Source organism: Vicia villosa, unplaced genomic scaffold, assembly GCF_029867415.1.
Source record: "Vicia villosa cultivar HV-30 ecotype Madison, WI unplaced genomic scaffold, Vvil1.0 ctg.000910F_1_1, whole genome shotgun sequence".
NCBI classification, from domain to species: domain Eukaryota; kingdom Viridiplantae; phylum Streptophyta; class Magnoliopsida; order Fabales; family Fabaceae; genus Vicia; species Vicia villosa.
Window position 1 is genome coordinate 113,266 of NW_026705408.1, and position 23,205 is coordinate 136,470.

Consider the following 23,205-nt stretch of genomic DNA (forward strand, 5'->3'; position numbering starts at 1 on the left):
ACCTATAATCTCTTACTGAAACAAATCATATTTCAAATCTTCAGTATAAAGCAACTGATTAATTATTAGTTTTTTGTGTTGGTTTCTTTAGTCAATGCAGCCACTATTACACTCCAATTTCAACGATGAGCTAAAATGATCTTTCATATTCACTGCTACAATTATATTCATCTTCTTCGGGGCGACATTTTATTCAAATCCAACTTCTTGTGTGTACTGAGAGTAAGCTCCTGATTGCTTGGCAATAGGTGCCCGTAATACATGATCAGGAAGATCAAATGCATCAACAAGTTCCTTTGCAATATTCCTCACTTGGAAACTTAGATATTCTGACAGTTTGTGGATTGCCTGGGAAATGGAAAAGAAAATATCACTATTTAACATTATAATGTTAAAAAAGGAAGTTTGAAAAAGTGTTTTCTTTATTTCTTATATCCCTGCTTTTGTTGGTAGCTTCATAGCTAAATAATACAAGTCCTTTGCATTAAAGTGTAGTTCTTACATAGTGTATCTTTTATGAAAGCCATCATAATTGTGCCTCACTGGCCCATTACCTACCTAGGTTTTTACTATTGTTATTCCTGCTTTCAAAGAATGGTCCCTCATAGAACCTATTACTATCTCTTTGATAATTAAGAGTTTTTAAGATCTGTAAGAACAACTAAGAAATGGTTCATTACTTTTTGTATTCACCAGTGCATTGATTATTTTTCAAAATTATTCTACTCAGTCAATATCATAAGCAGATTCTTTTTTCAAGTTCATTGAATAGAGATACATATGTTTTATTTCTATGAATTTTTTTATGTACCTTGGCTTTGTTGGGAGCAACATAGTCAACATTGCGGTAGGTTCCAATGTCGTTCCATATTCGATCTAGAGCATAAAGGTCACAGGCAAGCTTCAGAGCAGCTTGAGCACTTGGGTCAGGACAGCTGGTGCAGATATAAGCAAATTAGAATTGTGAAAATAAAAAAGTAGATGCATCTTAGAAAATGGAACTAGAAAGCACCTCTGCACAGCTTCAATGAATTTAGCAAGAATTTCTGACTCAATATGTGATTCTGCAAGTGTCAATAGATGATTTAAACATCTATTCCATGCACCAAAGTCCCCAAGAGATTTCGAATGCTTTTGAAGTCGTACAGCAACGCTATGAAGTAATCTAGATGTTCGGTACTACAAAATTGAAAATAAAAAATAAGCAATTGATTTATCTGTGTCAGCACATACTATTTTTAACATGAAGTCAAGGAATTAAGATAAAACTCACTCTGAAAGCATCCAATTGAAATTTTGGATTTCTTAGATGGTCTTGACTTTCCCATCTAGCAGTAACTGGATTTGGCTGTGATAGATAAGAATTCATGGAATCTCTCAAGTAATTCCATGTCACTGCTAAAGTCCCTCCTTTAAACTTTTTCTGGTATTGTTTCAATAGATCGGCTGCAACCTTCATTCATAAAAGAAAAATTATAATCTATTACTCTTACCTTTGTCGAAATAAAAAGAATACAAAGAACCAAACACACACAATGGACAGACTAAAGTTGGAATATAACAATCTCTTTGAGAGTTGATATAATTTGGGTTCAGGCAATAACCTGTTGAAGAAGAACGGTGTTGTCTCCTTCAAATGTCTGAAAAATGTCATGATCATTCCTCAAGGAACCAAACCGATTGACAGCAGCATAACCATGGCCTCCACAGGCTTCCCTACAGGTGCTGAGTGACTTTGCAGTATAAGATGTTACATAAGCCTTCAGACCGGCCGAGAGAGCATGGACATCTGCAACTAATTCTTCATCATTAGACTTCTTCATTTCAGAGTATTTCTCCACCAGGTTTGTAGTAGCAAAATGAAATGCATAAGTTGAAGCCAGCATGGGCATAAGCTTATGCTGATGAGACTGGTAGTCAAGAATAGCTACTTCGGGTTGGTTTCGAGGTCCAAATTGCTGACGAAGTAGAGAATATCTGATGGCAATTGTGGCAGCAACTTTGAGGACACTTACCGAAGAATATGCAAGGCCTACCCTTCCACCAACAAGTTCACCAAGAGTTGCACCAAACCGCTTATTGATCGAGGGAAGGGTACTTGTGTACTGCCCATCACGGGAAACATCTCCAAAACGGTTTAGAAGGTTGTCTCGAGGAATTCTCACAGAGCGGAATCTTAGAGCTCCATTATCAACACCATTAAGACCAACTTTATGACCACAATCATGAATCTCAATCCCAGGAAGTGTTTGATGAGTCTTCATATCTCTTATTGGAACAATGAAAGCATGAACACCCATATCAGAAATTCCTTTTACGTCATAATTAGGTAGCATCAGCCTAGCAAAAACAGTGGCAAACTTGCCATGCACGGCAGCATTGCCAATCCACCACTTGATGGCACCGTCATTTGGAGTATCAATAACAAATTCATCAGTGATCGGATCAAAGGTGGCCAGAGTTTGAAGGCCTTGGACGTTTGAACCTTTTTATGCACAAAAAAAGAGAGTAATCAGTAGTTTAAAAATGTGTACCCACTGGGTAAGTGCTAAGCAGTAATATGTATGAGTAGAAACCAAATTGAGAAAACAAATAAAAAATTCATCAATGGCATAGCACCAAAATTTTCAAAAGTGACACTAAGTGCATCTCATAACCCACTTTAAACGTCACTATTAAAAACTCTAACAAATTCCACTATGCTGTTGCAACCTCTGTCCTCTGTAGCACCATCACCTCAGAAAAAGGTGTGTTCTTATAAGAACCGGCAAGAACTTAGATTCTACACTCTAACATCAGGTAAACACTCAAACAACAAACCTAATAAAAAGCCTTAATAACCCTTTAAGAACCCAACCGTATTGAAGTTGCTTCAACATAATAATAGAAAGTTCACAACAGTTAATAACTTTGACTCTATTTGAATAAACACCTTAATCAAATGCTTATATTATCATACTAGTGCTTATGTATAAATCATTCATATAACAAAATAAGACAAGATAAAATCATATTTTTTTCACATGGACTAAGCCTATAAACTGTTTTATCAAAAAGAGTTCATTAAAATAAGCTAAAATGAGATAAGCTAGCATTCTCACAAGTGTTTATGCCAACAGTAAACTCAAATAGATCAATTCAAACAATAATTATACAAAAAGAACAAGAAAGGAAAGTACCATGGTGAAGCTCAGTCATAGCAAAACAACCAGCATATTCCAAGCTATCAATACCATCATAGTACTTATCCTTGTGTTTCTGAGTTCCAAGATTGATAACAGAACCACCCCAAAGACTGCATAGATTAAACCATTCATTAAATAATAAAAACGGTGTGTCTCTGTGTCCGTGTCTGTCTGAAACCAGTGTCAACGTGTCAGTTTCGATGTAGTCTAAAACAAAAAGAAACAATTTTTACACAACCCAAAAGAAACAAACACAAGAAAGTACCTATATTGAACCCCCATTTTGATTCCAAGCGACATATCAACACTCCCCACAGCTTCCAGAATAGCAAAATACTTAGCAGGATCATTAACCACATAATTCAAAGGCCTAACCCCAGCCTCCCTAACAAGCCCCAAAAGCTGATTCATACACAACGTCCTATGATCATCTTTCGAGATCTCAAGCGGGGTCTGAAGCTGAGGATTAGCATTAAAATATTCAAAAACCTTCTCTTGAACATCTCTATGCTTCCCTCTCATGTAATCCGTCAGAGAATTCGCATCCACGCTCAGCTTCTTCCCACGGCTGCAAGTTTCCATCTCCACCTGGTTCCATGTCTCTTCTGCAAAACGAGGAACTGGGTTTAGGTGTAGGGATAATCTGGAAATTCGTCGTTCTGCTTCGGAATTTGATTCGTCGTTGGATTTTGATTTTGATTTTGGAGTTTGCATTTTTCTGGTTTGATATGTGAAATGAAACTTGAAGAGAATGGTTTAAATATTTTTGGTTACAAAGAAGCATTCAATATATAATTAATTTGAAAATTGATGAGTTGGGTATAAAGTTTGTGAATTGATCAGAGTTTTGAAATTTTGGATTACAGTTTTGATTGTGATGATAACGTGGATATGAAGGAAATTAATTAATGAATCCGTGATGATTACGGTACCGTTAGGGAGATTATGAATTCTGTTATGACGATTTCTATTTTTGTTATCCATATCTAGAATTTATGATTTTTATTTCTCATATGGATTTATGTCTATTTATTGTCGGTTATAATAATGTTAATTTTTATAGCAAGTAAATAATGGTAAGAAAACAAAAGGTAATTTTTTTAAAGATAAATGCTTCTAATGGAGGAAGGTGTTCACTTTAATCTACCCATGTAAACAATGAATTCAGTTGATTGTCGACCGTTTTAATTTATTATTAAAAGAAAAATTAAAACCAATGTATTGTTTAGGTGTTTTTTTTCAGAATTTCTTTATAAACCTCACCCTTCTTGAAAACCCGCGGCGAAATTTCAAAAATGCTTATATATTTCGGAAGTGCATCTTCGAAGATACTTTTTTATGAAAAAAATATGGTTTCGGATATGAATTTCCGAAAATACCTTATTTTTTTGAAAAAAAATGGTGATTTCGGAGATACACTTCCAAAAACACCATTTTTTTTCTTCAGAAGTGGGTGTTTTCAGAGATTTCGGAGATGCATATCCGAAATATTCTAATTTTTGGTCTTGTAATTGTTTGGATATACATATCCGAAAAAACTCAATAATAATTAAAAAATTAAAATCAAAGTGAATTAATATAGTTAATAGTATAATTAATTGTATTAATTAAAATATATTATTAAATATATATCATTATAATCAAGATATAATAATAGTATTAGTCTAATAAATATTTAAATCAACACCTTATTCTAAATTTATATTAAAATATGAATAAAATAGTTAATAATTATTAATGTAATTTTAAGACTATTTTTGAATTTTTAGAAATATTTTTTTAATATATAGGAATTTACTAAGACATACCTAAAAATCATATTAGTGATTGTATCCACAAATGATATATGATGGGTAATGTCATGAAAATACTATTGACATTCAATAAGCAATTAAATTGAACAAAATACTATAATTTTATATAATTGAATACAAGTAAAAATCAATATAACTATAGTTTTTTTATCAACATCAATTTATAAATGTTTATAATTTCCATGTATGTTAATGTTTATTTTTATATGTTTCTGAGATATATTTATTTTGTATTTTTTATTCATATATATAAATAAAAGATAATTTTTATTGCGTTTCTTTATTAATTTGAGTTAAAAGTACTTTAATTTTTTTTATGTATGAGACAAATATATATCTTATGTATTTATGTATCAATATGAAGATTTATAATCTCATATTTTTATATTTATGAGTTGATATTTTTTATATTTATTTTTTAATTTATAATTGGAATTATAATTGAAATATCCACCGTATAATTATCATTATTCATAACTTATAAATTATATCAATTTTATGATATTTGAATTAATCAACAACTCAAAATTTTTAATTTTTTAAGATTTTGATTAATTCGGATATGCATATCCGAAAAAACCTCTGACCATTTTTTGGGGGGGTTTTTCGGATATGCATATCCGAATTAATCAAAACTCCAATTTTTTTGGTGTTTTCGAAGATGCATCTTCGAAATAATCAAAATTTCAATTTTTCCAGAGATGCATCTCCGAAGGGTATTTTCGGGTTTCCAGCAGGGGTTTTCACCGCTGGGGTCCGTAAAAAAATTAGCTTTTTTTTTTTGGTCTTGTTAACGAGTGCCCTCAGGGCACTCTTTAAGCATACTAAATAAAAAAAGTATTCTTTATAAAAGTCAATATTTCAATTTCCAATGCATTTTCAATGCATTAAATACATGTATTTTTAACAAAACTTACCACTTTATGATATGTTTGTTTCCACGGTGGAAACTTTGTAAACGTGCGTTTATACAAAGCTACTATTTGTAGCTTTTAGATTTCACGTTAAAATGCTATTGAAACATACATAGAAACGTGCGGTGGCGGTGGGAAGAATTGTTTCCAAACATACACTTAATCACTTAAAGAGTGCCTCAAGGGCACTGGTTAGCATTTTTTTTTAATTACAAGGAGGGCAAAAGCCTATAAAAAAGAACTAAAACGAGATTAATTAGGGAATTGGATTCTCAAACAGATTGCTATCTAAAAGATGATCAATGAAGATAAGACACGTTTTAAAGACATACATTATCTTCAAATGTAAGATTTCATTCTTTGCTAACGCCTTTGCACACATGTTAGCTTCATGAAAGATGTGACGATGAGTATTCTCCTTGTCTTGAAAACTTAACTCCTGAATTTTGAATATCAGTTTTCTGCCCATGATGTTACTAGGATTTTGGATCGGATATTCTTAACCATTTATTGAGAATAAATCTCAATAATAATATACTTGAAACCCAACTTAATAGCAAGTTGAATCCCCTCAAACACGTCCCACAACTCCTCAATATAAGCACAACACAAACCAATAGATTTAGAGAAGCCTCTAAGCCACTCCCCCTCTGAAACTCTTATAGTTCCTCCACATCCATAGTTACCATCTTTGTTTCTCGCTCCATCAATATTTAACTTAATCCAACTTGTATGAGGGGCTTCCCACTTAATTAAGCTAAGACCATTGTTCCGGACAAGAAGAACATGACTAGCAGCCTTAGCATTATCATAATCATGAATACACTTATTGATGTAGGATGTCATACAAGTGGGTCTTTGATAAGTTTTATCATGCACCTCATTGTTATGCCATTTCCAAGGATTATGGCAAGCATTTTCCTAGAAAATCTTCCAGTTTCCAATGTCATTCAACCCCATATTGTTCTGCATGCTAATATGGATCCAATGCTTCAAATCACTTGCAAATAAATCACACGTTTGTTAGTGTGGACAGCCGACAACCATAAGGCCACTGCTTCCGGGCAATCTCAGAGAACATGTATCATATCTTCTTCAACATCTCCATAATACTTGCACATAACACTTCCAAGCCTCATTTTGTGTTTTTTTTGTTCGTAAGCAAACAATCATGATGAACTCGATCAGTGGCTTGCAACTTTCAAATATCTCTCCATGCATTCACTTCCACTATGATATTATCATCATCCAACAACTTGTACATTGCACCAATAGAAAAATTGTTGCCTTCACTAGTGCATATTCTAGTATCAGGACCTGCATCCATCGAAGGAGTAAGAATACTAGATATTCTTCTCAAAATATCATGCGACAGCCATTGATTAAGAACCTCCCAGTTCTAATCATCACCATTCATCCCAAAATCCACAACTATCGCCGACTGCAATTGGCTAGGAATGTTAACATGCATGTCGACTATTTTAATACTCGGGTTAATCCACCAATCCTCCCAAGCATCCATAGTTTTTCCATCCCCAACATACCATGTACACGCGCTATCGAGAATGGTCCAAATTTTGGCAATATTCTTCCAAAAACTTGAGTCTAATTGTTTCATGCATATGCTACGTCTATCATTATTCCTATCATATTTTCCCCCAAACAACCTTGCACCACAACTTACAATTATCGTAAACCCAATCCGCCTTCAACTTTCACACTCATAATTGTACTATATTTAATGGCATGGTATTTCCTGTTTCTACCGCTATCTCACCAAATGAATTTCCGCTGATGCTTATGGAATTCATCAATGCAAGCTTTAGGAATACATTTTGTCCTCATCAGATAAATAAGGAGAGCTTCTATAACACTTTTAGCAAGGGTGATTCTTCTAGCAAAAGCAAGTTGATTCCCTTTCCACATTGCAAGCTTGGAACTAACTTGATCAATCATGTATTGATAAAATTCCTTTTTTGGCGCTTTACCAGTTAGGGGAACACCAAGATACTTACCAAGATTAGTGGTTTCAACAAATCCCGACATATTCACTAGCTCAACTCACTTACTCCTGTTCACATTCTTAGAGAAATAAACTCGTGTTTTCTCATGACTAACTTGTTGGCCAGACATACTACTTAATTTGTCAAAAATGCTTGTAACATACTTCATTTGAGCTGCAGTTGCTTTTCCAAACAAGAGGAGATCATCTACAAACATAAGGTGAGAAACCGTCAGTCCTTTCTTGCCAACTCTGATTGCCCTCCAGTTTCCATCATCGAGTGCTAAAGTGATAAGATGAGAAAGTTTATCCAAACATAGCACAAAGATGTAAGAAGATATAGGATCTCCTTGACGGATCCCCCTACTAGGACGAAAAAACTCTGACGTTGCACCATTCCATTTTATATTTGTCTCAACGCTCATAACTACATGCATGATAGTGTCAATCATCTTCCTGGGAAAATGAATTTCCTCCAAAACCCTCAACGTGAATTCCCGACTCAATTTATCATAGGCCTTAGAAAGATCCACCTTAATCGCTAAAAACCCTTATTTCGTTTCAAGTTATTCATGTTATGCACAAGCTCATGCGCCACAATAATATTCTCATGGATGCTACGCCCCAGAACAAGTCCCGATTGATAGAGAGACACCAGCCTGGACATATTTCCTTTAAGACGCTCCATAATAGTTTTACTAACCACCTTGTAGATCACATTGCACAAGGAAATTGGCATGCAATGATTAACATGCCCCGTCTGCTTCATCTTAGGAATAAGGCAGATATCAATATGATTTATCCTTGATAATTCACTAGATGATTCCCACAATTTTTTAAACTAAATGGCAAATGTTGCGCCCAATAACATTCCACAATTTATGGAAAAAAAAACCCATAGAAAAACCATCTGACCCTGGCGCTTTCCAAAGCTTTTATTATTTAGGTGTCTGTGTATGAAAGTTGTTATCTTATCTTATCTGATGTTTTATGCATAAATGTTATTATGTTATTGAAATAAATTCATGTCAAAATTAAGATATCTTAGTAATTTTATTTATTAAATTTATTAATTTATTTATCATAATTAATATTTCTTAATTGTTTTTTGGTTGATACTTTATTTTATTTATTGATTTTATTTATGTTTGTAACTAATAACAACTATTTCTTTTTTCGTTAAATAACCACTATTTCTATTTTAGAAAACTATAGTCTGAATTATAGTTTTGTTTCATCTATTATATGTTTTATTTATTTTATTTTTAAATAATTTTGATTTATTTTATAATTACTGATCAAAAATCAAATTTAAGTTACAAATTGAAGTACAAAGCTCATCCATAAGTCACAAATTGCAAAACAAATCATTAATGTAAGGCTTAATCCTAAATTGTAGAAACAGGGTGTTATAGGTATCACATACTTATATGATATTGGATGTTCCAAGAGATCCACTAAGGGCACTTCATCAAGAGAAACTAGAAGAGGAACATGCTAGGGTAAATCATGTTGTTGATGTGTTGCCTAGATGTCGATGTATCATTGATATTGCACAAACGGGTATAGACAAATGAGTCTCTCAAGAAGGATCTGAGGTGAGGGACATTCTAGATGCCATCATGGAGGAGGCACATATGATACTATAGTACAAAAGACGACGTAGAATAACAGGGGGGGTCAGGGTCCGACATACCTAATAATTATATAGTGTTAGTATTTATATATATGTCATTTTCATATTATTTGATAAGTGTAATGATTTAATTTATATAAAATTTAAACTAACAGTATAAGTATAACTATAATACATCGTCAATTACATTAATTACCTATAAAACAAAGTCAAAATTTACTGTCTGGTGTGAATACGGAAATGCATTTTGTATTATGTCTAAGGGTGGATACAGAGATGCATTTCTGAATCAATCTATGTCAAAATGAGTGTGTCTCAGTTAGAAATGCAAGAGACGCGTATAGGGTGAATACAAAGATACATCTCCGAACTAAATTAAAAAAAAAAAAGAGGTGGGATAACCTTAAGATGTGTGTTGGTGTGAAAATGGTGCATTCGAAAATGCACTTTCAAAATTTGAGAGATATTTTTCGAATTTTCTTAGGGTGCTTTATCACCACTTAGGGTGGAATAACACTTGAGTGGGATAAGCAATTCCCATAAGATTTTTGGTGGTTTTTGAGTAGGCAAATTCTAAGCCCATCCCTTGTTTAATTGGGCACACATTTGAAAATCTGAAAAAATGCTCATGGGTGAATTTGGAGATACATCTTCGAATGCACCAAACACCAAATTTTGCCAAAAACGTAGTTCGGAGATGCCTGTCCGTAGTCACATTTGTTAAACTTAAATTTTTTTATCACCCAGTAAACATTTCGGAGATGTATTTCTGAAAATGTCCAGCGGGAATTTGAGTATATGATCACGTCACATGATCATCTTCCTCACTTTTCAAACACTACCTAACACCTCTATAACAAAAAAACTCTTGAAAAAAATGTGATTATCAACCAATTTTTCTATTCTAAATGATACTTTTTGCATTCTAGCACATCAAAAGGAGCATCATAAGCTGCAATTTCAGGTAAAGTTCCCTTATTTTATCCCTCATTGCTTGCATTAATCTTTAGTTTGAGCTGAAAGAAAGAACGCGCTACTTATGAAATATATTTTTGAACTAAACTCACCTACATTTTTTCGAAAAATGTATTTTCGAACTCTTTTGTTACTGGTTTTAAAAAATCATGTTGTTGTGCTTCTTATTAAATATGGTTCCCGGATATGTTTCCCAAAGCAGGTGTACGTGATGATGTAAAACAAGATGTAGCGAAGGATAATCTTAAACTAGATGAAGTTAAGGAGGATATTAAATCGAAAAAAGTGAAACATGATGTTAAAGTGATATAAATAAACGTTGGTCAACGTTTCATAAATGAATAATTGTATACTGCTCGCGAACATATGCTTCAATGGGTCTGCATGATAGCTATGAATTTTGAGTTTGACATTGTAATCGGAAGTTCCTATAATGGTTCTAATGTAAGATAAACATTTGTAACCATGACATGCGAGAGAAGTGGGACGTATGTTCCCACGATTCGGAAGTTGAAACATGATGACATCAGAACGAGAAATTGTGGTTGTCCGTTTAAACTCCGCGAATATTGTAGCATCGAGGGGATGTGTAAATTTAATGTGCTTTCTAGAATACATAACCACAAATTGCAAATAAAGATAGCCGATCATCTCATTGAATGTCGTCTTAAACCAGAAGAGAAGGAAATTATTTCAAACATGTCTTTAATCAGATTGGCGCCGAAAAACATACTTGCAGATTTGAAACAAAGACACCCCAAAAAGTGTTTCAAATATAAACAACATGGCGATAAGGGGTCCAAGATCCGAAATGCAACAACTTTTGAAACTTTTGGATGAAAATAACTATGTTTCTAGGTACGCTGTATGTGATGATAAAGTCACTGTTCGTGACATTTTTTGGACTCATCCCAAAAGTATCAAGTTGTTCGACACATTTCCTACTATCCTCATTATTTATGCAACGTACAAGACCAACAAATATAGGTTTCCGCTTCTTGAAATGTTTGGAGAAGACTTTTTAATTGGGATTTGCATTCCTGGAATCCAAAAAAGAGGTAAACGTTACATGGGTCTTGGTAGTGTGCAAGACTTTGTTGAAGGATCAAGAAAACATACAGAAGGTAATTGTCACCGATCGAGACACCACACTAATGAATTCGGTTGGAAAGGTGTTTCCTACATCCTACGCATTATTTTGTCGTAGTGGCAAGACACCGTTTTCAAAATGGATGCGCTTCCCTGAAATGGGTCACCTGATAGCAAGTGCATATGACAGAGTGTGTATCGATCTAACAATACATGGGTTATCAGAGACATTTTTTCCATTACGCAATGGTCCACATAAAAACGGTGTCAGATGCATCATGTGCATAGGGTTTCTTTCAAATGGTCTACATTTTGTCCAGGTTTATTTGAAACTTGGGTGTCCAATTCCAGCTACATCGATCGAAGTGGACGACACATTCAACAATTAAGGCGAAAACTTGGTCGAATTAATTTACGGAGAGGATGATAGAGTTCACCAAGTTGATGAAGCTTGAAAGTGAATCAAATAAGGAAGCGTCGAAGGCGAAACTAGCTGTAGATTTATGCGGTACTGGTTCTTTTGATGCATTTTAGATTATAATCAATACACTTTTTGTATGGGGATGTGTTAATGTGCATAAGGTATATCCTTATGCACGGTGCATAAATATACAAATATTGTTTATATTACTCAAAGTATTATATTTATTACTCAAAATAATATACAAATGACTCAAAATAGTATAAATATTACTCAGAACAATGAATATATTATTCAAAATAGTTAAAATTCGATATTACTCAGAATGGTGTAAATATTACTCAGAATAGTGTACTCATTACTCACAATTAATAATTACTCATAATTAATAGATGTGTACAAATAATGCATATATTATTCATGAATTATGATATTATTACTCGTTTCTAACTAAAATATTACCCGAAGCAATTTAAATATTACCCATACGAGATTTATGCACCGTGCATAAGGATATACCTTATGCACATCAACCTGACCCTTTTGTATGCATTAATTTTGATATAATTTAATACATATTAATTTTATGGTTTGCTTTTGGTTTACAACGCATGTGCATGTTTATAAAGATTATGACTTTTTATAATTAAGCGTATGGTTTATTCGGATATGTGACTCTGAACTCACCCTTTTTGTAATAAAACGTCTTGTTTATTTGGATATGCATTTCCGAATTTTTACTTGATACATGATAATAATTTTGTGGTCCAAAGTTACCCAGTACTTGTATAAATAGGGTGTGTCTCAATTTTTATTTACTGCAACAAAGATTTAATACCATAGAGAATGACTTCATATCCCTTCCTTAGATTTGTGTATTTCAATGGTCAGAAACCACCGCTTCCGTTTAGGGTCACCGAGGAAACATTCATCGCAGATCTGATATCCAAACTGAATTCTCTACTGTGCTTTCCAGAAAATCGCAGAGTTGTCAAACTCGAATATCGCTCACCCTCATTTGACAGCGAAGGGAATGTCCATTTCACCAACCTTGAACTGGAGACAGATGAAGATCTAAAGGTTATGTGGAGTATTTTTCTCCATTATGAAACAAAGGGTCTAAGTGAAGTGGATGCGAAGATTTAAAGATCCGTCGAGGACATACTCATTATGTTGCAAAGTCCCGATGAAATGGTTATTTAATGTTGAATTTTATTTCGTGACTATCTATGTAATGATTATTTTTATTTAATGAAATGTTGATGTTGTTGTTATTGGTGTTGATATGTTTTTGATTTTGTTGTCATGTTTCATGCTGATTTGGTTGAGTTTTGAAAGCAAGTATAGTTTGGAGATGCATCTCCAAACACATCTTTAAAATTACCCCGGAGAAATATCTCTAAATTTTATTATGAGAAAATTAATGTTTGATGCGTCCGAAGTTACATCTCCAAAAATAAAATAAGAAATATTTTAAAAATTTCGCGTGCAGTGTCAGAGAAAATGTACGAGGGTGAGATAAGAAATTATCTTTTGAGTATGTGGGGGTGGGCTAGTTCTATTGGGCTCCCGGTTCAGTCTCTCATTCAGAATTCCCCGCCGCATTTTTCAAAACTGTAATTCAATTTCAAAGTTGAAAAAACACCCTGAGGCGGGGCTCCATTTACCCTCCCGCGAACCAATCTCTTCTTTTTCGATTTCCCCATGGCACCTTCTCTCTAACACTCACTCTCACCGATTCTTCCCTCCATTCCTTTTATTCTTCATTTTTTTCAATTCCAATTTTCTCCATTTTACCCCTTCCCCCAATTCCCAACATTATAGGGTTCACTCTTTTTTTCCCAACAGTTTCACGCGATTCCCACTCTTAGGGTTTCAATTTTCAATTTTCAACTCTTTTAAGATCCAATCCATGGAAAGCGAAGACAATTTCAGCGACACGGTTATCAAACCCCGCTCCGCTCTCACGGACATGACTAACCGTCCCTTAAAGAGACAGCTATCGTCGATTTCCGGCGACGACGTCGGAGTAGAGAGTTTACTCAAAAAGAAATGTCACAGAGAAGATAAGGGGAAAAATCTCTGTGTTGAGTTACCCCTTTCCGGCAATAATTCGTCTCAAGAACCGAGCTTACCGAGTGGCGGAACTGATGATTCCAATGATAGTTATGTTGGGTTTAGTCAGAAGAGTCAAGGAGGATCCCAGAATTACGATTTTGTAGATCGGGGTTTTGAACGCGATGATAGGGGAAATTGTGTTGTGGATGATTTGGGATTGAACAAATGTGCTGGTGGTGTGGTGGAACCTTCAATTGTGTCTGGTTCTAATTTTCCGGGATTGGAACGGTGCGCTGGGCTTAAAGGTCACGGTGGTGGTGCGAATTCAGATGCACATGTTGGTGGTGATGTTAGTGTTGAGCTTTTGAAGAATTGTACTTGTTCCTTTTGCTCCAAAGGTATTCTTACATTAAAGTTTTTTATGCATGTTATTATGCTCTTAATATGTTGCATTTTTCAACCATTGAGCTCAAGTGAATAATGAATTACGTTTAAAATTGAATTGTTTGGAAGAATCTGAATTCGAATTGACCATGTTTTACTTGCTATTGAATTTTGCTTGAGAATCAGATAGTTAAGTCCAACCAAATTGTTGCATATTTTTGTATGAAGTTTTGCTTGTGTTTTTTTTTGGTCTCATTTTGTTGATTATTAAATGGTTGTTAATTTATGTTGATCACTAGCTGCTTATATCTGGTCGGATCTTCATTACCAGGATGTCAAGGGAAGACTAACTGGTAAGACATTATTGAAATTTCATAGGCATTTGCACGATTATAATCAATTATTATAATGGCATATTTTTCATCTATCGGTTTGTGTTTCTTTTTAACGATTCTATGATAATCCTTTTGCTAGCTCTAAGGAAGAGTCAGAAGGATGCAAGATTGGTGGTTCAAAAAGTTTCTGGAATAAATGATACTCGTACTATCATAAACGAGCAACAAGGCGCCACTGATCCATCCGATTTGGAATCAACCCTTATGCATCAGTGGAAATCTCTGTTTGTTTATATGGAAAACATACTGGGTCATGAAAGTAGGCAACTTGTGAGTTTCTGTACTATAACCTGTGCTTAACACTTCAAATTTCAATATTTGTTCTAATGTTGATCCCCATTCCTATTTTAATTTCTAAAAAAGGTCTTGAATATTGTTTTCAAGGGTTTATTTCCTTGATATTGCTAAAAGTTGCCGTCGATTATGGTTGACGCGACACCAATTGGAGACACGATCGCAGACCCATAAATAACCTTAATGTACTTTAATCCTGATACTTTTGCTTATTCATGGAATGGAACCATATCTTGGCATATGGATCCCAGCTTCTGTGATAGCCATTTCTTAATATTTTTAGCTCCTGTTATGTTGTTGTGAACTTTGGCTTCACTGCACCCTGGTTTGTTGTTTTCATTTTGTTCTGTAATGCTTTTGAGTAATTTTATTTTGCTGCTTTTAGGAATCAAGCTTTGAAAAATTAAAAGACTTGAGAGAGAACTGCAAGAATGATCTTGAGTCAACTACCAACAGCAGTTCGGGCAATCATTAGTGTTTGAATGTCTTTTAACATTGTAAGATTACTTTGCACATCAGTCTCTTAGTTTTGAGTTTCAATTCATGTGTAGATTTTTACTGTATCTCTTGTGAATTCAGCGTCTGTAGCATACCTGGAAGTATTTGTGTAGATTTGTGACATCAGCCTTTTCTATTGATTCTAATATGAACGAAATCAACCTTCTTTGGAGGATAATGTTTCTGGGCTTTGTGTGTTCCTAGAGGGAGTAAACACCAAAGGATGACAATGCTGTTTTCTTTTCAAATTGTTTGATTCATGGGTTGTTTAATCCCAGGATTGGTTCAATTGAGTTTTTAGTGACAGATATTTGGATTGTTTTAAATAATGAGTTGTTCATTAGCTTGAGCGGGAGGTGCGTTGGGTATGAGATTGGTTGTTTAACAGTTTCTATTCAAATAATATTTTTTGGCAGCAGCCATCAGAGATTCTGTTGAAGATGATCAATCCTGTGGTTGTGGATTTCCCATTTCATGAAGTTAAAAACCATGTCATGAGTCATTTTATTTTGGTCTGCATGGATGGTTTCTCTCTTTGGGGGCTGAGTCGTGCATTATTTGCCTGACTATACTCAATGATATATACCATGTTTGGTTTGGTAGTTCGAGAACATTCCTCGCATCCCAATAAACATATTGACATAGTTTTACACAAAAGCTATGAATTGTAGCTTCGATTTAAAGTTTGGTATTAATACCGCAAAAATGAACATACACATAATGGAATGCACAACTGCTCAATTGGATAATGTAAAAATTCTGTTATGTCAAATTCACCATTATATTAATATTCTGCTATGTCAAATACACTACTCTTTATTAAAGAAGACATGTATTAATGATCTATTGAATTTTGTTGAATGCTTGTCACATTTATATTTGAGCTTAGCAACTAACTAACCAACACAGTAGGTTGAAGCTAACCAACTAATTGTCAATACACATTTAGTTGCTAATTAACAATTTGCTAGGCTATAATTGGTCTTTTGTATTTTATCTTTAATTGTTCCAATATTGCTTTATAAGTAGCTTGTGCAGCAGTCACATATTCTGCTCCACAACTAGACAATGCAATCATATCTAGTTTCTTAAATGACTAAGGAATTGGTGAGTTTTTGAACCTAAACTAATAACCTCATGTACTCTTGTCAATTTTACCACCACACCAATCTAATTTGAAGGACCCTTTTAATTCTATCTGCTTGTCCTTGCTTGCTGGTAATAATAAGCCACACTGCTCAGTACCCTTTAGATACCTTAGAACTCTCTTGGTTGCTATTAGGTGAGATGCTTTTGGATTGCTCGCGAATCTACTCAATGTCTCTATTGTATCAATTGAGTTTTCTTCCTTTCTTGTTCTTAGTTTCAAACTTGTTTCCTTTGAAATTGCAGTTGCATTACTACTCTCAATGTGAAATCTGTTAAGCACATTATCAATGTACATTTTTTGATGCAATACAATATTGTTGACAGTATAGAGAAATTCTAAAGCAAGGAAATAATTGAGTTTGTGTAGATCACATATGTTAAACTCTGTTGAGTGTCCCCTTGAGTTTCTCAATGCCATTAGTGTCATCTCTAGTAATGGGAAGATCATCAACATAAATACAAATCATAATGAAAGTTGTTATTGTTGCACCTTTCATGTATGCACCAAATTCAACTGAACATTTGCTAACACCTTCCTACTGCAAGAAGTGATCAACTCTCTTATTCCCAGCACGAGGTGCTTGCTTTAGGCCATAGTAGAATTTTCTAGCTTGTACACTTTCTATTCACATGTTTGATTCACAAAACAAGGATGTTGTAGCCCATATACCTCTTTGTGCAGATGACTCATGCCAACTGATTGGTTTAGTGTCTTCCATGTATGCTAGATATACCAAATTTACATTATCATTGATTGCCTTATCATGAAAGACCTCGTGATATTGAGTCGTACTTATTAAGGGAGTCATGCTCTTAATAATCTTTTATCAACCTATGATTCATTTCTTGGAGGTAGTCATGATTGACAATTGAATGCACATCAATAAATTGAAAAGTGGCATTGCTATTTGGCCTCACTTCCCAATTCCATCATGCGTTTTCATCTATTGGAACATCTATACTAATAATTATCTTTTGTTGTTGAGGATCATACAACTTCTATGCACTTGCGGGTTCATAGCCAATCAAGGTCAATGCCTAATTCTTACTATCCAACTTTCTTCTTCTTTCATCTAAAGTATGTCTAAAATAAAGATCCAGATATCCTTAAGTGTTTGACACTTGGCTTGCGATCTGACCATAATTCTTCTGGTGTGATGTCTCCCAATTTCCTTGTTGGGTTCCTATTTATCATATAAGCAACAATAGACAAATTTTCTCCCTAGTAGGACTTTAGAGACCACTTTCCTTTCATCACACACCTTGCCATGTCGAGTAGTGTTCTAATCATTCTTTCCGCCATTCCATTATGCTAAGGTGTATAAGATGTTGTAACCTCGTGTATGCTTTTTTTTGTGTGACTAAAACCTCGTGTATGCTTGATACAAAAAGATTGAAATAAAAGGAAATTGCGATAAACAATATATAAAATACAAAAAAAAAATCTCGTTACGATAGATTCTTTCAAGTAGCTATGAGAGAGAGATCAATTGATTACCTCTTGTAATGCATAACTTTTATTCGTCGAAACAAGCTCATTGCACAACATGAACGACAACCACAACGCCTTTATCCAGTCCACACGAACAAAATCAACAATAAGTGATTCCCATGTCTACAACGCTAGCTGTGAACGCACAAAAGTCTTAGAGAAAACACATACTCACAATCTTGTCGCGACTATGGTTTTCAGAATTCCTAAATAAGTGATTGTCACTTTTGTATAAGGCTTATATTTATAAACCTACTTATACACATCATAGCTTATAGTACACCGTTTATCTTTAATTAGCGCTAATGTATCGTAAGAATGCACCACCCAATCATAAACGAATTCTATTCATTTATTTAATCTCTCGTCAATTTGTCCTTGTGTGTGTGATCCCACAAGTTTTCATAATGTTGGCAATATTAAATCGTTTATTCAATATTTATAAACACAGAGTGATGTCTAGCAACACATCACTGTTACTTAAGTGACGAAAATTAAATCTGATCTGACATAACCTTTATGTGATAATGATCACATGCATAATTATCCTTTTGCCCTTATATTTATATTGAACACAAGACATAATTTGTACCACCCTTACGTATTTCAATATTATATTCCTTGATACTTGAGTATACTTAATAAGAATAAATAAGTTCAATTTCCATATTGACTTATTTTAGCATGATCATGCTTTTTACAATCATACTTGATCAAAGGATCTGCATATGACTTTTCGAGTATTCAATCAATCCACTTTATAAATATCTTGTTACAAACAACATTTGACTATAGTAAAGTGATCAACTCCTCAAGTAGGGACTATAATGATTTCAACTCAAAGAGTGACATACACCACTATCACTATAAGAATAATTTATAAAACTTACATAAAACACTATGTAATATATTCATGGTGGATAATCCATTATAAATATTACTCATAATATTTATACCACCTAAGTGAAAATTCGATATCTCATAATCATGATCGGTGAGATATTATTATCAATTTACTCACACAATAGTCTCTACGCATTATTATTCTCCTATTTAATGATAAAGTTTAATTACATATATTTTTAGAATATCCTTATATGTAATGATGTCTTAAAAAGTTAAGTCACACTTATCATTAAGTTAAATGAATTAACTATTCTAAGGATTTCATACTTTAAAAACAAACATAATTAAAAAAAAGTCATTAATTACAAATAATAAAAATGATATACGTTCAATCATAAAATCACTGGTCTCTAAGACTTAAACCAACACGACGTTTCTTAGAGTTGTACTCTCCTCCACCATTAACTCTAAGAATCTTAAACTTATGATCACTTTGTATTTAAGGCACAAAACTTAGTAAAAGCAAAAAACAATTCACAATTTTTTCCAACTAGTATAGCCATATCTTTCTTGTAAATTCATCAACACAAGTCATAAGGTACTTGTTTCCTTCTAGAGATGAGACTTTAGTTTCTCCACATACATATGAATTAACTACCAATGATATATTGGCTCTAAAAAACATTAAAAATTTGGAAGCATTCCTTGGTTGCTTGCTGACCAAGAAACAGATGGACACAACTTTTTACGAGTGTAATGGAGGGAAGCTCGCCTAACACCTTATTTGTACTTCATTGATGTAGAATTTTGAAGTTTAACTGACCATATCTATAGAGTGTAACACCCTTCTAAACCCCGCGGCAAATTAAATAAGTTTATTCAGAGTACATGAAAAGGGTGTCACAATTCAAAATAAATTAAAAACATCGTTCAGTCATGTCATGCATTCACTGAGGCAATTCTCATTAATTAAAACAATTCATGTCAACACAGCGGAATTAAATCAAACAGATTAAGTTTAACATCTATCAAACTAATCCTTCAAACATCAAAACATAACTAGAGTTATCAAAACTTAAACTCTAAACATTCACGTCCCCAGTGTTACAACTATCAGAGCATGACACCTGACGCTACCTAAACAACTGACTCATGAGCTAATCCTCACCGAGTCGAACAGCCGCTATCCTCAATCTGAAAATGATCAACAGTAAGGGTGAGTCTCATTCACAATTAAACAATGTTATCAGTTCATAAACGACAGAACATCAACAATATAATATTCACCCAACATCAACATATATTCAGGCAAGTTTCATCATCATAAACAACCAACACATCATCAATATTTATAACACTGGAAAACCTCCAATCATGTTATAAAATCATGCATATGAATGCAACTGACACTATGCATGTGGTACCAACATCATCAAATGGGAATAACCCATGACCGATCCAACATCATCAAGATACGGCCCTGCCGGCACAGATTCCACACAATGGGAATCATGCCCTTCACTGATCCAACACACCCTTATGGATACAGTATCACCAATGAACATGAATGAATGCAAACATATATGAACATACTTATACCATCGTCAAGTCTATGAGTAACATCATCTAATACTCATTTCATCATCATCATCATCATCACCATCATCATCAAGTATGTTTATATATATGCATCATTCAATCACAATAACATCATTAGACATCAAAACAATCACCACATGATCACATTATCAATATTATAATGATCTTATCACAACATCGCCACTTCAATCATATGAACAACATTATCATATCTCGACTCATCACACAATGCATACAACAATAATACATTCCACAATTATGTACTAAGTACGTCAAATCCACACAACGACAACATGAGATTTACATCATCATAATACTACGTCTAACACATTCATCACAATTCAACATATTGAATTATCCACCATTGGTATAACATACATTCATCATGTAATAATCACAACAATACATAGAAATTATCATTCATCAATTCCATGTATCACAATTAGCACATAATACACAATCTCCATACATGTTATTCTTAAATAACATTAATCCATGGCATACACAGATACAATTACATGTCATTTTCAAAATCACACAATAATTAAATTATCTAGTGCTAATTAATTTATTTTAATCATAAAGAGCATTCCGTTAGCTTTCTAATGCTTCGAACGGCACCCAAAACGGACTTACGGATCAAAAGTTATGAGTTTTATAAAAATAAGTATTTTTCAAAAACGTACAGCGGTAACCGATTACCCAAACACCAGTAATCGGTTACTGAAGTTCAAAATCCCATATTTGCTGTTTTTACTATGGGTAATCGATTACACCCCTTTCGGTAACCGATTACTTCGTACCTGCAACCCAAAAACCAGTTTTCAGCACCTTGAATCCCCCCAAACATCCCCCAATCGAACCAATACGATTGTATACGAAAAACAGAGGGATTTCACATGCAATATGAGTTATATCATCAATCAAACAACACTTTTAACATCAACAATCACTACCAACAAGTAATTACACAAAGTTCACAAAATTGAACCTAAATACCAAAACCCCAACCTAGAACATATTCTCTATCGAATCAATAGTATACGATTTCAATCCTAACGCCTACGACCCGATAATAGAGGTTAACCGGAAGAGTCCCCCCTTACCTTAGAGTTTGGGATCCTTGAAGCTCTCTTCCTCTTCTTCTCCTCTGTCGCACTTTCACGTTCTCTGTGTTCTCCCAAATGCACTTGTGTTTCTCTTCTTCCAAAATCTTGTTTTATGAAAAACACAACATAGCTTTAGTAAAGGCCTTATTTCTTGCACCCCTTTCTCACTAACTACAACACTGGCCCATTACTACATATTCCAATTTTATTATTTTAATCACCGCATAATTACATAAACCCAATTAATTCCAATAAATAATTTAAATTCTAATTAAATTAATTTAAGGAAAAATACGGATGTTACAACTCTCCCCCACTAATAGAGTTTTCGTCCTCGAAAACATACTTCAAATGAAAAGTTTCGGATATGAGTCCTTCATCTGACTCTCCAGTTCCCAGGTAACATTTCCCTAGTCGATCCTCAAAATTCATCTAACATAAACAACATAAAGCATGTCTCATGCATTCAATCTCAACTCTTACGTCGCATATGACCCTCCAAAAGGTTAACAACAATGGAATAATTGAGGTACAACCCACACAATACGCCCAATGACTGAATAAGACATGAATAGTCAACCAAACGCGTACTCATAGTTGTACACTATCCTTCATCTTACCATCTCAAAATCAAATTCATTTTCAAACCGAAAGAGAAACCAACGTCCACGTCCGCAAGATGTGTAGTATTTCTTTAACCTCTCCATCATAGAAATTATACATACGCACTAGGATCCTATCCTAGAAAGCGAGATCAAAACCTCATTTAGTACAAGGATCTTTCCACAATCCTATCCGCCCTTCTCAATATTCCACTACTTAATAGCACTGTCATCATGACATTAACTTATCTGCATCTTTCAACAAGGTCGTCACTCAACACTAATATAGATTTTCGCTACACACGTCTGTGTAATATCATTCCTTATCCATAGCATGATTATACCCGATCTACACTGCAGTAATGCATTCCATCTACCGAACGTACCATCCTTAAACATACCTTCCCGTCTGAACGATAAAAATTTTCACCAACTGCTTCCTTCAAGAAACTCAATAAGCATATCGCTATACCATTTAATTTCCACTATCTGACTCCTCTCAAGTCACCCCAGCAATTATCCAACCCGTTATAGTCCGCTTTCGCTGCACTACTCTGGTTACTCGTTACAACTATCATTACCAATTAGATTTCTGAGTTTTACCCAATGCCGACTCTCTTTACTCATTCGTTTAAAATCTTCCTTTACCATACATGGTACTAATTTACCACTTAGCAATATTTGCACGCACTCAAAATAAATTCCTGAGTTACTACATCTATTAAAACATTTCAACCATCGGA

The 23,205-nt window shown here is 34.1% G+C and overlaps 3 protein-coding genes across 6 annotated transcripts; 1 reads left to right on the forward strand and 2 right to left on the reverse strand.

Moving 5' to 3' along the window:
* Nucleotides 1–28: 28 nt before the first annotated feature.
* Nucleotides 29–4,104, reverse strand: LOC131632138 (acyl-coenzyme A oxidase 2, peroxisomal-like). Its single transcript, XM_058902912.1, has 7 exons — nt 3,451–4,104; nt 3,180–3,295; nt 1,605–2,485; nt 1,274–1,453; nt 1,013–1,179; nt 812–935; nt 29–348 (listed from the first exon to the last, which is right to left on the reverse strand). Exons 1-7 carry the CDS (start codon nt 3,897–3,899, stop codon nt 190–192), a joined length of 2,076 nt encoding a protein of 691 aa, XP_058758895.1. The 5' UTR covers nt 3,900–4,104; the 3' UTR covers nt 29–189.
* A 3,870-nt stretch (nt 4,105–7,974) lies between these two features.
* On the reverse strand, nt 7,975–8,352 carry LOC131632126 (uncharacterized mitochondrial protein AtMg01250-like). Its single transcript, XM_058902900.1, has one exon. The coding sequence runs from the start codon at nt 8,350–8,352 to the stop codon at nt 7,975–7,977; it is 378 nt and encodes a 125-aa protein (XP_058758883.1).
* Nucleotides 8,353–13,618: 5,266 nt separating this feature from the next.
* On the forward strand, nt 13,619–16,509 carry LOC131632122 (uncharacterized). Of its 4 annotated transcripts, none has more exons than XM_058902896.1 (5): nt 13,619–14,492; nt 14,778–14,831; nt 14,953–15,143; nt 15,553–15,664; nt 16,082–16,509. In XM_058902896.1, the coding sequence occupies exons 1-4, from the start codon at nt 13,949–13,951 to the stop codon at nt 15,640–15,642; spliced, it is 879 nt and encodes a 292-aa protein (XP_058758879.1). In that variant the 5' UTR covers nt 13,619–13,948; the 3' UTR covers nt 15,643–15,664; nt 16,082–16,509. The 4 variants fall into 4 exon arrangements, with proteins under 4 accessions (XP_058758879.1, XP_058758880.1, XP_058758878.1 ...); XM_058902897.1 differs by having other exon boundaries at nt 16,085–16,509; XM_058902895.1 differs by lacking the exon at nt 16,082–16,509 and adding an exon at nt 15,747–15,837 and having other exon boundaries at nt 13,620–14,492.
* Nucleotides 16,510–23,205: the final 6,696 nt, after the last annotated feature.